We start from the raw sequence: 17,803 nt of genomic DNA on the forward strand, positions 1-17,803 counted from the left end.
CCTGTAAAAAAGGGAGTATTTTGAAATCTAGTTTGCTTTGTGATTGGCTCAGAGTATTGGGTGCCAGGTATTATGATATTTAATCACTTCTTTTTTTTTCCTCAATTTTTTCTCCCCATCCTGAAAATAGCATGACAGTCTTTAGAAATAAGAACAAATCTCCATGCAAGTAAGCGTGCACCCTAAAAGCATCGTTATGATAGTATTGAGGACAGAAAAAGGATGCTATGCTCAAGATGCATGTTTCCGCTAGCGCAGGGCTTCTTGAAAGAAAATCAACACTAGTCTAAAATTCCCTCGTACCTCCAGGGTTGCTCAGTGGCTCTTTTGTAAACCTAGACGTTAGCGCGGGCTGGTCAGTGGGAGCTGGCACCGGTTATTGTTCTGCACTTGGGATTCTGCAGGGAAGCGATTTCGGGGTTGAAAGCAACATGAATGCCAAGCCCAGCCCGACAAAGAAATACACATTCTCCTCGCGAGCCCTTTGCCTCGTCACCGTGGGGCTGGGGATGGAGGTCGCGCACGCGTGCGGGGCTCCGTGCACAATAATGGCCTTTCTTCTCGCAACAGAACCAGCGGGTCCCTGCTGACATGATCTTCCTGAGGACGTCGGAGAAGAATGGTAAACATCTGGAACCAATTGTCAAAATAGTCATTAACCTTTCACTGGTTGCTTAGATAAAATTGTCTTTTGGAAACATGAAAGAAGTAGATAGTAGTTAAATTTTAGGGAGCCAGAGAATTTAGAAATTTTAGTGGAACGCTGCTTGTCATGTTGTTATACACTAATTTTTGCTTAATTAAAGGATGGAGATAATTGGAATCAGTGGCTTGCACTGTTGATGTAAATCATTTTACTTACCATTCAGGTTTGTTTTGTTAAGTGTGAGATAAGGAGGGGTTTGGTCAGAACATTTAGAAAAACATAAAGGCTAATGAGAATGTTTTAAATATCTTGAAAATATAATGCAGCATCTCATTGTATCTAGACTGTTGGAAGGAACTGAGTGCGTGATGCAAGAATGATGTTATTTTCCTTCCTGCAACATTAACAAATGTTGCTCTAAATCGGATGCTGTTTTCAGGGCAAGAAAAGTGTCCTAGCTATGAAGCAATTTCATGAGTTACTGATGTTCCTAAAACACATCTAGAGGGAGCACTAATTGCTGTTGAAAACCTACAGGGTCTTGCTTCTTGCGCACCGATCAGCTGGATGGTGAGACGGACTGGAAACTGCGCCTCCCCGTGACCTGCACCCAGAGACTGCCGACTGCTTCTGTAAGCCACGTTCCTACAAAACACTTCACTTGCCAGCTAAGCATGTATGATTTATCTGCAAATGTTCAGTTCCTTCAGCTAATCAGCTGTTTGAGAAAAATGGTAAATTTAGAATTGCTTTGCACATAACCTCCATCAAACACTGTTTTCCAAGATCCTCTAGCAAAAATAATTTGCATGTTCAAAGAAAGAAAACAAAGAGAATGTGAATACCTGGGATTTTTTTGAAATTCTCCCTGTAAAACACTCAGTAAGTTTATTTGATACAAATATTTGGAAGAAGGACATCCACTAGTGGAGTGAACAGTTCCTACGTGTGAAGGAGTCAGCAGTGAAAGCATTGTGCAGAATAGGCATATCTTCTTATCATCTGTACTCAAAAGCAGAGAGAGTCATTGACTCTCTGGATTATTCAGGATGAGACTTTTCTTTATGGAGGCACCAGCAGGTTAGGAACTCCTGGGAGTCTGTGGTGCCACTTCAAGAAATACCCTTAGAAAAATCCTGTCAGTGAAGCTAGGATAATGATTGCGTTTTCTGCTACTTGAAGAGTTGGTATCTGGGAAGTAATATGACTTAATAATTATCATAATTTGATTAAGTGGCTCTTGTTTGAAATATTTTGATGGAAAAAATTGTATATTATTAAAATGTTTAACCATCTGCTAAAACATGTCTGTTTTATAGGACCTGCTTCAGATCAGATCCTATGTGTATGCAGAAGAGCCCAATATTGATATACATAATTTTGTGGGAACCTTCACAAGGGTGAGTCTTCCTGATATACCTTTTAAATAATATAGGTAATGTTTGCAGTGCAAACCTTTTGAAAGTTTCAAGGAAACAACTTCAATATATTTTCAGGAGAGAGAGAGGAGTTGCTATTCCTTCAACTTTTTTTTCCTTCGTAAAAATCCTACAATAATTAAATCTGAAAGAAATATATGGTTATTGAAGCGTTAATTTGAAGATAATGTTATAAACTGTTCAAGATAGAGGACCATGTTCTCAAGATACTGGATCTGAATGTATAGATCAAGTCTGGCAGTGTGTAATCATTGTGCCTGTTCAGAAGGACCACCACAGACTCTCAAGGATTAAAGTTATTTTCCCAGCTGTGATAGGGCAGGGGATCTTCTTTAGGTGAGACAATAGTAGTCTTGATTCTAGGTCAGGTGTGTTTGTGCTTTGAATTGCATGCAGCTGATGTAAGCTAGTTACCTATACCTTGTAAAAGGGCAGAGGCTCAGAGCTGCTCTAAAGTACCCCTGTTTAAAAAAAGGCTATTTTGGCTTGTTAGGAAGATGCACTGCCTATTTGGGATTTTTTTTTTTTTTTTGTATCTCTCATCTTCCTGGGACTATGAAAATTCTGAGATGCATCTAAATCCTCCAGGGAGTTTTCAGAAAACATATGCTGGGGTAGCAAAGAGGAGACAGGACTTTTGGCCATCTGTTTGCTGGTATTTCAGTTGAAAACAAAATTTTGAGTTTGCCCTCTTATCTTTACAAGGTATGGTTAATCTGTTTTAATAGAAACTAGTGCTGCCAGGAAAGGGGCGCATATAGCTCGGGGAGGCAGGTTTTTTATTAACCCTGAGCAAGCATTAATTTACTTTCTCATGCAAAGGTGCTGCTATTCTACAGAATTATCAGAATATCTACAGGATTAATCACCTGAGAGGAATGACACTTTCTTATAACTTTTCTTCTTTGGTACATGTCAGATGTCTTTCCAGGAATTGCTGAGCCTGGCAGCGGTTTCTCAGTGAGATCTTGCATAGAAAGAGAAACACTTGTAAGCAGCATGAAGCTACCGAGAAGAACATTTTACTGTAGCCCCAGGAGGGTTTCTGACAAGTCCCTTTCTCATTTATAATTCCCAGAGGTGTTCAGTAGGAAGAGATATTTTAATAGATTTATTATTCAACCTTTCCACTACACTGAAACAAAGTGCCTGTGTTCTTAACTCAACCAGAGATTTAACTAGGTTTGTGAAAATTCTCCAACTTATACAAGAAGCCCACTGCCAGTTTTCCCCAGTATCCCTGTCCACTTATATGTAACTCTGCCATAAACTGCTCTCTTAAATTACTGACTAGTTTGGGACTATTTTTTTCCCCTATTGTAGGAAGACAGTGACCCTCCAGTGAATGAAAGTTTAAGCATAGAAAACACCCTATGGGCCAGCACAGTGATTGCATCAGGTAAGGCACAGGCATGTGTAATTTTTTTAAGGGAGTATGTTAACAATTTTTAAAGGTCTTTTGGTAATGGAATAATGATCTCTGTCAGTTAGAGAAATTAGCTGTTCGAATGAAGTTTCCCACTTGTCCTAACACCTCTGGGGAACTGAGTTGACTTCTAATTGCCTCTTGGACATTCCTAGATGAGAAAGAATTGGAGTGGCCTTTGGGCACTTCTCTAATATCTATCACCAGAATAGCACTTAATTGCCCTCCACATTGACACTCTAATCTGTAACAGAAATGGTGTCAAATAGATGCTGGTAACAGAAGCTAAGATGAAAGATCTCCAGGTAAGTGCTTCCAAAGAGTTCTAGTCTTGTATACTTTGGAAAAGGAAAAAAACAAATTTGACAGATTTTGGTGTCTCTATCTAAGGAAATTGCAAGGCACGAGATTAATGTTCAGGCTTATCAAAACCAAAGCCTTGTTCCCCTCCTGTGTGGTGTGCAAGGTTTATGGGATGGTAACAGAAAGAGCAAGAAGTTCTATAATACAGTTCTCAGATTAAAGTTATTGAGCGGAGAAGTTTCACCGGGCAGCAGCAACCTGTATATGGAGTTATTAATGGGAATTTCTGTAGATTTTGTGAAGCACTGAAAACTTTTGATTTGCCATTTTGGTGGCAGAAAATGCTGAATAAATTTTATTCCTGCATGTCTCCATCTGATTCTGCTGACCCTTCTTTGCAATGTATTACAGTGCTGTCACAGTGATATGACTGAAGGATCGTAAAACTCTAGATATCCAAATATAGTTTAGTCCAGCAAGTTTTATTTATAGATCAGTAATTGTCATGAGGTAGGTAACTTATCTTCATTTCCCTTTCCTGCAGCTTTAAAAAACCATAAAAAGGAAAGTCAATTTGCATTTTTGTTGTGATTCCGTCCTATCCTTTCTCATCTCTTTTATTGCAGATTTAACTCCTATCAGCTCTTAATTCATAAAACCTATGTGCCTCCTCATGGCACTGCAGTGGTGTGGTTGAATTTTAGGCACAAGGCTGTGTTACACTGAACTGTCTCACTAAAACCACTGGAAAATGTCCCTTGCCATGAGCAGGAGCCCATCTAGTGCACGTGCAGGATTGGAGCTCTTCCTTTGCCCGTGTGTTGTGTGTGTGCACGTCCGTGAACAGGCCCTTTCCCAAACAGAGGGCACACGCTCTGCTCTGCCTCCTTAGTTTGCTCTTCTAGGGACCTTTAGGAATCTCGACCAGCACTGCTGCGTCCTGTTGTCTATAAACACATGCAAAGACCTGCCCTTTGCCCAAATGAACTTGCCTTTTGAATTTAATATTCTCTCTGAGTATAAGCAAGGTTATTAGTAGATGAACATCTTTGTGGCCTCAGATAATATGAAAAACATTTAGAAATGTGTTCATCTGTCAGAATGGTTTATGTAATGCAGTCTGGTTTGGATATTCCTAAACCAATTAGAAACACTCATTTTGTACATATCAGTGTGTCTTCAAGCTGTTTTCTAGTTCTGATAGCTTTTTTTATCATTTTGATGTATTTGATCAAGAGAATAGTCTGTTTTGTTTATCCTACAGTAATACATACATTGCATGCATATTGGATGCTATTTCCGTATAGAAAAACCTATTGGTTATGAAAAAATTGTGGGTATTTTTCTTCTGCAAGTAAAAGCTGTCAGGCTGTGCTGATGCCATCTCCCTGGGACAGCCTTTGCTTGAAGATGAAACAGAGCTATGTGGCTTTCTCCATCTGCTGCCATAGTAGGAGCCGCTCTAACTCTGCTTGTTTGCAGCTGATTTGGAGTTGCTGTGCCATCTGCTGATCTGGATTGCAGTGATCTTGCCACCTTCTGCCATCTGGCTCCAGAGATTTGGGTTTTTTAAGAGAATGCTTCCCAGTGTATTTTTAGAAACCACCTCTTTTGCATTAGTCCTATTTAAAAATAATTCACTTTGCAGCTTGTTAAAACCTTGGTCGTTAATGGGAGCAGGGGAATAGCAGAATATAAAATGGCAATGTATTTCCAGCAGTGCATTTTAAGTGTTGTTTTTCCCCATTTTTACAGATCCTAAAATTTTCTAGCAGCAACTTGGACCTCGGCAATAGCAGCTTTTAAACTTCTGACAGTAACCAACTTTTTGTTAGTAGTCTTTTGCAAAGTCTTTGAGAGAAACCTGTAGAAAAACAGTGGCTTGTAGTGCTAAATGGTATTATGTGTCTGCAGGAAGAAAAGGGAGAGCGCTGTTGCTCTTAACTCTCTAGAAACTGTGGGATGCAACATTAAAATATATTGTTAGGTTCCCAGCAGCTCCATCTGTTGCGTAAGGTAGGAGTTAGCATGACTCCCCTTCTGGTGTGAACAACAACTGGACAAATAGTTTATGCTGAATCATAGAATTACTTCATTTTAAAATCTATTTTTAAAAGCTGATGAAATTCATTGGTTCTGATATGTAGCAGCCTTCACCAATAGAGAAGAACCACAGCCCAGAGCACTGATTTAATTTTGACACGCTTAAAACGTGATGGAGACTTTGATCTCTTTTTCAAAACCAGACTAATTTGACATAGGTTAGTGACTTAGTAATTTCACAGCTTTACTAGTCATTAGATTTTGCTGTTTGTCAGTGGAGATCAGAAGAATTACCATGCAGTGGTGAGGAGCACTAAACATGAACCCGTGTCCTCTCTGAGTTTCTGTTGCTGCTGCAGGCCATGCCAAGTCTGGATGAAGCTGTCCCAGCACGACTTTGGTGGTGCTGCCATGGCTCCTTTCACTCGTGGGAGCTCAGGTTCTCCCTGCGGGTACAGGATGGTCAGGGTGAATGTTTCTGCACCAAGATAACGGACACCATAGAAGTTCAACAAGCAGCAGTTTGTATGTAGATGTACCCACGGCCAGCAGTGAAGTTCAGTTGGGTGTATCTGATTAACACCTTCCCCAGTTCACAGAATCACAGAATGGTTGAGGTTGGAAGGGACTTCTAAATATCATGTAATCCAACCCTGCTCCTCAAGCAGGGACATGCTTGGGTTCTGCTGCTGCCTGGTGCTTGTGGGTGCTTGCAGAACTGATCGTGATGCTGCTTACGTGCTGTCCAAGCTAGCTGGCAATATCTTGCAGCTCAGGACAGAGCAGATGGAGGATCACTGTATGGTATAAAGCAAATTTACAAATACATAAATGCAATTTAGGTGGTGGGAGGAAACACTTGAAATCTTTCCTTCTTTGCAGTTTTTATTTATAGTGGGAGAGACAACTGACATCCAAAGGGTGCCAGGGAAAGGTGAGAGAGCAGAGGTGTTGACTTCTCTTTCCATGCTTATTAGTTGATGTGGTGTCACATCAAGTATGGGCAATGTGATTGCAATCTGCTGACTTCTTGTAGGATGTCTCATGTTCAAAGTCTGTGTTCCTGGGCCTTATTCTGCAAGAACCTATTTCTTTAGTCCCTGGTTGCTACTGCTTCTGCAATTAAGCTGCTAGAAACTGCTCTACATGTTGAGGCTGTGGATACAACAAAGAGTCTTTGAGGCATTTTAGAGAAAAAAATGAAACTGCAGTTGTTCTTCCTAGACTGATGCAGGCGCTGTTTTGTTTAGGTACAGTTGTGGGAGTTGTTCTCTACACTGGAAGGGAGCTGCGCAGTGTGATGAATACTTCAAACCCAAGAAGTAAGGTATGGTAAGGAAGCAGAGCCTTGTACTAAATAAAAGAGAGATAAATTAATAATAATAATCTTCCAAGAACCTTCCAAATGGTATGTGTATGTGCTACAGGGAAAACATAATATGAATATTGATCAAATTCCACTAAAAAGTTTTTCAATTCTACTCTATTTGTGTCTACTTTTTTTAATCAGTGAAATTGTCATTTTATACAGTTCTTTATATATAGATATATAATGTTTTGTGTTCTACTCTAGCAAGGTCAAGAGAAGGGATACTTACAATCTGCAGCTTTTGACAACATGAGTTCATGCATTGCTCTTCATGCATTTCTCAGCTTCCAGAGGATGCAAGTCTCATTTATTGAGCTGATGACAGTTCGGCAGTTTGAACATTTGTGATCTTTTAAATAAAGAGAAGCTGCTTATTAATTGGGAATGGCTCTTTGGACATGATAATTTGTTCCTTTTGTGAATACTGCCCTGAGCTTACATCTTCACTTGTGCGATTGAGATGTCTCTCTGATTTGCTTAGATTGGTCTCTTTGACTTGGAAGTGAACTGTCTCACCAAAATCCTCTTTGGGGCTCTCGTGGTGGTCTCACTCGTCATGGTGGCCCTTCAGCATTTTGCTGGCCGTTGGTATCTTCAGATCATAAGATTTCTTCTCCTCTTCTCAAACATCATTCCAATCAGGTAAGGCGCTTGCTATTTTTTCCCAGGAAAACATTGCTTCTTTTGCATATTCCTCCATGTTTCTTGTACAAATAGACATTTGAATTCTTACTAGTTCTTCATTTGGTAACTGAGCAGATCCAGAAACAGAAATCTGATGAGTGTTTAAACATAGGTATTGCTTGGTTGTTCCTGCTAAATTCATCCAGCACGTTAGCCTGTTTGCTGTTGATGCTCTGTAACTTAAGCTATAGCTTAGTTATTTAAGGAGGTAGCAGCTTGGTTTTCCCCAGGGTGTAAGTGCTTTGGTAGAATTTAGCAAGAGACAGACTTGTAGAGGCTTTGTAGCTCCCAGAGAATGTGATGCCGGGGGAAACTGAGTGCAAAATGAGGCTGGAATATCTTTAGAAATAATAGACCACAGTGCCTGGTGCAGGCAGACCTTTTTCACTGTACAGGTCGCCTGGTTTCTCTGATGAGAAGAGCAGAAAATGGGCAGAGAGATGTCACATTTATACAGTATCGCCATATTCTGTTACATAGTGTAAGAGTTTATCCTGTCTTGATTTATACCGTCTTTATATTGTCTTTGATAGGATGTGGAAATTGTAATGCTTAATTACTCTATAGTCATATTCAAACTGTTACTTTCAGTGTAGGTTTGAATTAATTTCAGTTCCATTTTTAACCTGCTGTCTGATCCTCAGTCATATTGTCCTCTCTAACACATGTTCATCTTTCTCTCAAATTATATCTTCTTTGATGACCGTATCAGTGGAGCAATGCACAGCTTTTTTCCCTATTTGCCACTTGGCCACTCACTTTGAATATATTTCTCCCTCAGCAACCTGTTTGGCTGCTCCATTTTGGTATGCAAGACCTGTCCTTTATTACATTGTGGAAGTTCATGATGGTTTTATCCAAAGCTTCACTGCAGATATGTTTTGTTTTTCTCTTTTCCCTTCCTCCGGTGTAGTTTACGTGTGAATCTGGACATGGGGAAAATTGTCTACAGCTGGGTGATCCGCAGAGATTCCAAAATCCCTGGGACGGTCGTTCGATCCAGCACTATTCCAGAGCAGCTGGGGCGGATATCCTACTTGCTCACAGACAAAACAGGTGTGTATCCAGAGAACACAGTTTGGACTCAAAGGAAAACCTTCCCCTCTTCAAGTTGTTCCCAGAAATTTTCTTTGGCTCCGGGAGTACCAAAACTGGGTCCACACATTCTTAGTTGCATTGACTTTTGGGTAAATAACCTCATTTTCCCAGCTGTAGTGAAGTGCACCACTGTTTGCAGGAGAATCTGCCCTCAGGTTCATGAGTGCCGGTGTTTTCCCAGGCCTCACCCTGCACGGAGAGCTCGGCACGGTAACCAGCTGCACTCCTGGCCCAGTTTCTCTTTTTGATCTGGGGTACAGTAAGGGGCAGAACTTGCATTGGGGAATAATGTGGTGGTTAACACTCAGGCTCTGGTGCCGGTTTGCTTACAGGAACCCTTACACAGAATGAGATGGTTTTTAAAAGGCTTCACCTGGGGACAGTAGCTTATGGACTGGACTCTATGGACGAAGTGCAGAGCCACATATTCAGTATATACACGCAGGTAAAATTAAATTGGTTTACTTAACTCCATGTTCACAAAATAATTTTCTAGGTCACTGGGCTACTATTGAATTAATGTGACAGGGACTAGCTATTAAATTTTACTTTCTGGAAAAGTATGAAGGTCACTGCATGCTTAACACACAAATACTGTCACAATTGTTTATTGCATTTGTAGATTGTTTCTACAGCTAACAGCTTCAACTTCTGACTTTGGGGGCACTTATTAGCTGTTTGAGTTTCTCTAAAACGTGATTCCGCAGCTGCAATCTGCAGTGCTTAGTGATGGGTTAATATTTCCATGTTGTAAGCCAAGCATTTTCAATTCTTAATGCTTGTGGAATTGCTTCATTCCTACAGTTACTACAGAGATAGTTTACAAAGTGCCTGTGCTTTTCCCTTCAGCAAATGCATCCGAGGTGGTAGCCTGTATTTTACGTATCACATTGTTTTTGTTTTGCTCTAAAGACTGTAGATTTAAGTGCACTTTCTGTGCACCCTATGTTAAAACATGAAGCCTACGCTCTCACCTGGGAAAAGGCACTCTGTACTTTCTAGCTAGGCCCTTGGTTTTGGATTTTTGTTCATGGTGAGGGAAGATGCACAGCAGTTTTCCTTGAACTCAGTAATCTAGTGCCCTGATTTTTCCCCAGTCAGACTATGATCTATTTTTAACTAAGCATATGGCAGCTGATAAATATCTGGTATTTTGAGTAATTATTTTTTTTCATTGTCATGTGTCTCAGGTAGCATTTTCCAACAACACAGTCTTTGTGTGAATCGTGAGACTAACTACCTAAGACATCTCTCTCTTCTACCTCTGCACTCACAACTTTCGTAGTGGCTGCTGCTTTTCCTTGTGTAGAGACTCCAGAATGACTGAACTGTACATTTAGTGTAAAACACATTTCGGATCTAGTGGCCTCCATTTCTGTATTCAGTCTCCAGAGGGCAAAAACTTGGCTAGTTGTTAATTACTTTCCAAAATATTCAATATTTGTCAAGGACATTTTGAATGGGACCGAGGCCAATGTGTAAATAGTGCTATGTGTCAATTTAAGTGCGCTTCAACCATGAGTTTACTGTCTTGTTTTGGTTAAAGGCCTGTCAAAATATTGCTACTCATCATCGCTGTTATTTTTGAAGATCTTATGTTACTTAATCACTAGAATTTGAAAAATAACATTTCATTTTGTGCAATTAATATTGGTAAAGGGCATGTCTCAAAGCATTTGTCATGACAAAGCTAGTTTCCTTATAATGAGAAGCATTTGCTGGCAATGATTCATTTTGAACTGTAGTTCTTATTCTTTACTCTTATTTTTACCATGTTGTGGCCTTTGACCTGGAAGCGAAACTTTTGTCCTCTTGACACTAAAGGTTAACAGAGCAGGAAACTAGATCACTGTGTGTCCCCTCTTCCACCAGGATAATTTAGTAATTGTGCAATTATCTGAGAAGTCCCATTCTGATACTAAAAATAGTATTAAAAATTAAATGAATGCAATTAAGATTTTCTAGATCCATACGAGACATCTGTTTTCTGTTATCAGCAATTATATGCACTTACATGTGAAAACCCAGTTGACTTTCAATTTCCAGAGCCATTGCTCTTTTGTGGGGCAATGAGTAGTTTCGCTGGGTCTTGTGCAACTTTGATCTTTCACTCATCTTTGTTTCATGGATCTGGAACAAAGGGTTATTTTCTCCATGAATCTCTTGGGGTGCTTTCCTCCACCTAGAACACTATGGCTGCGTTAGGCTGGGGAGCGTTCCTGGGATGGTAGCACAAAGGTACACAAAGAGTCCACCTCCATCCAAGGGACATCATAAGAGTCCTCATGGACTCATACTTAGATGGTCTTCATGGAAGCAAGTAAAATCAGTTTTACTAAGAGTCTCTTCCACTTTCCTTTTCTATAAGCAACCTCAGGACCCGCCTGCTCTGAAAGGTGTCACCTTGGCCACCAAGGTGCGAAAAACCATGAGCAGCCGAGTGCACGAGGCGGTGAAGGCGATCGCCCTGTGCCACAACGTCACTCCGGTGTACGAGTCCAACGGCGTCACGGACCAGGCCGAGGCCGAGAGGCACTACGAGGACTCCTGCAGGGTGTACCAGGCTTCCAGCCCTGATGAGGTCAGAATCCATTTGGGTTGATAAAAACATAATTCCAGTTTTCCTTGTTGCATAAAAAAAAAAAAAAATCTTTGAAAATATTTCATGTTGGTTGCATGTCTTGGTTGCAACTTTTATAGTGCAACCAAGGAAAAACAATTAGTTTTCTATTAATTTGTGTAATTATACTTGCTCTTCACCATTAAGAAACATGAAATTTTCCATAAGAATCCTGTCGATGATATACTGAGATTGTGTCCCCGATCTGTCTGCATTTGGCCGCTTGGCCAAAAAGGCCAAAAAGCTGCTTGGCCTTTCTCCTCCTCCATAGATGTGCCTGCAGCAACAACGAACACTTCTTCCCTGGTTTTACAGCTAACGTAAATGTGCAGGGAGGTTGGACTAGATGATCTCTAGAGGTCCCTTCCAACCTTAACGATTCTATGATTCTGTGATACGACGTGTGCGTGCGTTTGCCTTCGCGCTGCAATCCGGTTCTGCGTCATGCTTACCTGCTTTCCTCCTCTACTGTGTTCCCTTGCCCATAAAGGGAGCTTTACAGAAAGGAACTGTCTCTGGATTGAAATGAGATCTGAATGACTTCCAGATGGTAATTTTTGTGATCTGGATTTAAGGTTGTGGGATATTTTTTTTTTCTCTCCCATAATGCATATACTGACTATTTATACACAGATCTTCTGTTTATTTACTTGTATACTGTGGTATGTAGTGAAATCAGTAATTTTGATTTTCCTTTTTTTTTTCCCCTTTGTGCTCATTTGTCTTTCAGATATTTACAGAGCAATTTGTTTAAAATACCTCAAGTTTTATTGTTTGTTTGTTTGATTTGTTATAACACGATAACTAACTCCTCCAAGATTATTGTTTATATTCTTTTTTCTTTCTTGTGATGCCCTAAGTAGAGAATTACAGCAGATTCAGAAATCAGATATGCTTTGCTGCACTTAGGACATTTTGTCTGTAGCTCTTAGATATACAAATATTGTTTAGACATGCTCTGCCTGTGTCATACTAGATGGTAGAAAATGCAGGATCAGCACAAATGGAGTCCTTGAGATGAGAGCAATGCTGTTAAATAACATCCCCTGTAGGGGAATGGCTTTGGACTCCTGTTAAAGCCAGCCTTTGAAATCCTATATCAATAAAATATTGCCATGGCAGGGAAGGTCAGTTTATGAAATGAGTACAAAAACTTGTATTCTCTTTACTTTAACGGCAAGGGTAATTTCTACCAGTTGGCATAGGATTCATTTCCTGTAACAGAAAGCAGGATTTCCTAAATTTGTTTCCTGTGCATGCTGCCATTTAGAGCTCTTGAAGTATCTTTATTCAGATATCGGTTACAGCCTTGGGGCTTTGCAAGCGTGTCAGTTGTAGCCATACAGTAACTAACAGGGGAAATGAAATAGATATAATCTGATGGGAGATAAGAGCGCCCGGGATTCCCGGGCAAACAGTCTTTAACCCCCACAACGTCCCGCAGCTGCCAGGACATGAAAGGGTGCACCGAGCCAGCGGCTTCTGCCCTAAATGGGACATTTGTCGAGCAGCTCATAACACAGAAGGATCAATTTGTCTCTTTAGAATGAAATTTATTAGTCGATATCCATTTCAGCGGTGGCTGGGGTAATTTAATTGTCAGAGTGAAGTTTGGGGGCGAGGATGCCAGGCTGCGCCAGCCTGCCCTGGCCCTGGGAATGCAGCAAGGAGATGAACTGATTTCTGCACGTTGGTGAGCAGGGGCACTCTGGATGTGCGAGGGGCTTCCAACCTGGTTGAATCTTACTTGTTTAAGCCGTAAAAATATTTGTTCATATATCGTCTTCAAATGTTTCTTCTGCTATGCCTGGGAGCCCATGCAGCTACTTACCTGCTTAAGCGGTGCAGAATAAACGCCCGCTGTCCTGGGCTGCTCTGGAAACGTCCCCTGCCACGCGCGGGTTCCCACCCGTGCCACGACAAGGCTGCCCTTTGCTGCGGTCACTGGCTGCTGGCACAGTGGTGCTTTCTACAGGCAAGGTCCTGGTGTGTCACACGTTGAACAGGGATGGCCATTGAAATGCTTTCAGTAGATCGGATAAACGCTTCTAAATTACGTGATTTTTCCCCCTCCATAGTTATTCATCAAGTACTACAGAGGCTGCAGATTGGCGTGTTGAAGGGACCAGCAGTGCTTGGTCTGAGCTGCTCCTGGATGCTGCTCACCTGGGGTCTATCAGAGGCTGAAAGAAGAAATGCTGTGGGACCAACAGCCCAAGAAGTGGGGAATTTCCTTCATTATCCTTCCCCTTCTGCTAGAGTGTGTTTTTGGAGACTTAGTGCCATCCAACATGAACAGGGTCGTGCAATGCAAGGTCTGTCACAGACAGATGACATAGCACGTATGGTGAACTACTCTCCCATTTGTTACTCTGCTCAAAGCTTATTTTTGGGGGAGGTTTAAATACTTCTTGACATGTGATTTAAATGAGATGCCCAGCAGGGATGGAGGGAGGAGATGCTTGTCAAAGAACTTCATAAAAGATGCTTTAATAGGCCGAGTTGGGAGCAGGGATTTGTCCATGCCCTACCTTATGGGCATGGACACTCAAACATCTAGTGCTGTGTGTGCTGAACAAATGCCCGTGTGACATTGTGCCGTGAAGGAGTCTCAACAATTATTTATTATCCAGAGCTGCAGAAGCATCTCTGCTCTGGAAAACTGCTAGGAGAAATTGCTAAATATGCACCTCCTTAGTCTAATGGTGTTTTCAAGATACCTTGGAAAAATATAAGCTTGGAAGATTCTATGACATTTGTTCTAACCTTTGAAAATATGCCTTCATATTAATATGTTAATATAAATTGATTTAAAGGTCTTTTAGAGCAAAGCCAAATCAACTATTTTTCTATCTGACGATTTAAGACTGTCTGAAGAAATAAAAAGTCCATTATAGGTCTGTCCATTAAACTGGAGGAACATGATAGAAATATCCTTTTTTTATTGAAGAATGTAAACTGGTAATAACTCTGGGGAAAGACACAAGAGATGATGAGATGAATCTGGAAGGTGACTTACTCCACTGTGCATTAGTGTTTCTGGCTTTGAGACTTGTAAATGCAAGGTGAATGCAAAGCTTTTCATTTGAAGTTTCAGAGAGCAATCTGAAGGAGCATGTTCAGGAAGTAAGTGGCTTTTAAACAGGATTTCCCAAGCCTAGGTTTGATATCTGTAGGTTTGTGCAGAGGGTATCTCTGCCTTCACTTCCCAAGGGGTTTCCCTTCGGAGCATGTAGCTGAAGGAGGGCAGGCAGTGCCCAGAGCACCTGGGTACAAAGTGCACGATGAGACACTGAGGGCTCAACAGCCTCACCCCGGGGCGGTCGGTTTTGTTGGGAAGTTTGGACTGGACCCAGGTGCTGTAATCGAAGCAGTGGTTTGAGTGCTGGAGCTAGGCTGGTGTTGGGCTTTTTTGCTCATGAATGTGAACAGCTTTAGCCTGTGATAAAGCACAAGTTTCAGAATAAGATTATATATTAATGATTTAGCCCAAGTGTTACAGTAGTTGTTTTAGATTGCCAAAGTAAAGAACTATTCAGCCCTGCGAGGAATAAACTGAATACTTCCTCGTGCTTTACCAGAAGTTAAATGCTACAAATAGGTGTGATTATACAAATGAAAACAAAGATAAACCTTTCAGTGAGCCTACGAACAGAGTAAGCCAGGAAACAAAAATTTATTTATTTATTTATTTATTTATTTATATATATATATATATATATACACATAAACACTTCTCTCAGGTGCTGAGCTTCCACGTGGCTCTTGGGCTTTGCCTGGCAGTTTGTCTGTCGTCCTGCTGTCCATGGACTCCTGGTTCTCTTCCAGGAACCTCCCTTGCTCCCAGCTGGGGTGACGCTCGTGGTCCTGTCCCATGGGCTTGGTGCTGGAGCTGCTGCCATGTTCGGGTCGGCTCCTCCACCGACACTATTTTGCCTTTCACGTTGTTCTCCTGACCAAAGGGGACGTGGTGGCCTGTGCCGTAGGTTGCACCATCCGTAAACCCTCCCCTGGCTGGAGCGAAGCTCTGTCAGGGCCGGGCCCTAGGGAAAACCCTCGGGAAAAACGCACTGAAGGGATCGCTTGTTCTCCTCATGTGGCCGAGGTAGGAATCGGATCAGCTCCATCGTGCCCTTAATGACTGAGGAACTTCTTTTGCAGCTACAACCCGCTGTCCCTTCCCTTGTGGCGCTCCCTGCCATGACCTCTGCCCGCGGCCCCAGCAGTCCCCTGACCTCTGGCCCCACTTGCCTTTAGGTGGCCCTGGTGCAGTGGACGGAGAGCGTGGGCCTAACGCTGGTGGGCAGAGACCAGTCCTCTGTGCAGCTGAGGACACCGGGCGGCCAGATCCTGAACTTCACCATCCTGCAGATCTTCCCCTTCACTTACGAGAGCAAACGGATGGGAATCATCGTTCGGGTAAGCGGCTGCGGAAAGGTCCCTGGACATCTCCTGCAGCCGGGGCATGAGGGTGTGAAGTGGTGCTGCTCCTGGGGGGACTTGGCAGCAGCTCGTATCTCTTAAGGTTATAAACTGCTGCTGGGTTTTCACAGCTCCCCATTGCTGTGACCAGCTAATAATACAACTTGTTCTCCTTCCCCGTGTTGTGCCACACAGCTGTGCACTAGGGAAGGATAAGGTGAAGCTGGGCAAAGCAGTGGTTGTGCTCAACAGCAGGAATTAAGGAGAACTTCAGTTGTCTTCTTTTTTTTTTTTTTTTTTTAAGTAATAAAAGTGATAAAGGTGGAACTGTAATGTGTGCCCGTAATATAACTTTTTTCCACTCTTAATGGCAGTCTGTGTTCAGCACAAACTGAAATTGCTAAAGCTCATGCACTTGTGCATTTCCAGCCTCCATCTCCTGTTGCTCAGGATTTTACATTTTGGAGCAGAGGCCACAGGATGGTACAGGAATACAAATCTCCATCTGAAGTTTTCCGGGCTTTGAAACACTGAGTTGTGCCCGAGGGCAGGAGTGTTAGATGAAGGGAGCTGGCAGGATGAGCTTGTGCAAAGTAACCAGCGTGTCAAATCTGAGTCTGGAGAAGGGACCGAGCGCGCGTGAACAGAGGGAGCTGCTGCTGGAGCTGTGACGAGTGTCTGGTACCGCACTGGAGGGCTGCGAGGAATATTGGGCTCACTGTTCAAGTTCAACAGGTGTAATTTCTTCAGATAGATTATTTTTATAGTGAAAACAACTTTAGACTTTTAAAGGCTATTAGCAATAGAAGAGGGAGGATTAAACAGCCTCCATCTCCATGGCTTAGCATAAGCTTGTAGCTGTATGCGTGTAGCTTTTGAAGAGATAATGTTTTCTCAAAGCTGTTTTAAAAAAGAAAAAAAAAAAAAAAAAGAGAGGGGAATAACAATCCCAACTGCTGCACATTTCATTAAACTGTGTTCATATGCTCAGCAGAGAAGCAAATGCCCTGAACTTCATTTTAATCCAACTGGAAAACTGGAGAGGAGCTGTCTTTGAGCATTTTTTTTCCCCTTCTTCATACAACAGCATGACAAACCAGTGATTTGAATGTGCAGTATTTTTAAAAAGCAGTTAGCTGTATTCCTCCCCTTTCAGAAGGAAAAGGTTTCTGCTGTACCTTCTGTATTTGGTCTAGTGCTACTGATGGGAATGGCCAAACTCCCACTGGTGGTCACGGGGAGCAACATCAGGCCCCAGACGGTGAGTGTCTAAGACGCTCTTTTTTCTTGTTATTGACAAGATCTTTCTTGTTAATAGGACGTCAGCCCCTCTCTGTTGCACTTGTTACCTGAGCATCTTTATTTTGCCCCCAGTGAGCTGCAGCAAAACACAGGAACTGGCTGTCCCAGACCCTGGCTGTGTGCCTGGCTATTACCTTGTCATGTTCCTGTTTGCTCTGAAATACTATCCTCGAGCAGATTTTTATTTAAAAAGAAAATGCTTTTAAAATCAGTAACTGACAAGTAAAATTTTCTTTCATTAAGTATACACATATGCATGTGTAGGCACTCACGTTGGTTTTGATTCTCGGCTTGCTTTCTCAGATTTTTATAAGATTTTGATTCTTACCTCTTTAGCATATTTTATAAAACTGCGTTGCCTATTTGTAAAAAGCAGAAATAATGGAAGGGAAAGCAGCATAAAGCAACCAGAGGGCAGCAGGAGCAATGAGCAGCCGGGGCAGGGAGGAAC

At 41.9% G+C, this 17,803-nt stretch overlaps 1 protein-coding gene across 2 annotated transcripts in view; it reads left to right on the plus strand.

Annotated features, from left to right (window-relative positions):
• The window catches only part of ATP9A (ATPase phospholipid transporting 9A), a 49,669-nt gene that overhangs the window by 16,020 nt on the left and 15,846 nt on the right, over positions 1 to 17,803 (plus strand). The window contains exons 6-15 of one of the 2 annotated variants that reach the window (XM_088528282.1): positions 571 to 622; positions 1,184 to 1,278; positions 1,966 to 2,046; positions 3,409 to 3,484; positions 7,108 to 7,184; positions 7,708 to 7,868; positions 8,824 to 8,966; positions 9,341 to 9,453; positions 11,377 to 11,589; positions 15,886 to 16,047. In XM_088528282.1, the coding sequence (XP_088384408.1) occupies positions 571 to 622; positions 1,184 to 1,278; positions 1,966 to 2,046; positions 3,409 to 3,484; positions 7,108 to 7,184; positions 7,708 to 7,868; positions 8,824 to 8,966; positions 9,341 to 9,453; positions 11,377 to 11,589; positions 15,886 to 16,047 (1,173 nt within the window). The remainder of the gene's footprint in view (positions 1 to 570; positions 623 to 1,183; positions 1,279 to 1,965; positions 2,047 to 3,408; positions 3,485 to 7,107; positions 7,185 to 7,707; positions 7,869 to 8,823; positions 8,967 to 9,340; positions 9,454 to 11,376; positions 11,590 to 15,885; positions 16,048 to 17,803) is intronic. The other variant, XM_088528286.1, reaches the window with a different exon arrangement.

The sequence above is a fragment of the Tinamus guttatus genome, unplaced genomic scaffold (genome assembly GCF_059628265.1).
Source record: "Tinamus guttatus ecotype Peru unplaced genomic scaffold, ASM5962826v1 Tinamus_guttatus_pri_ptg000027l, whole genome shotgun sequence".
Taxonomy (NCBI): Eukaryota; Metazoa; Chordata; class Aves; order Tinamiformes; family Tinamidae; genus Tinamus; species Tinamus guttatus.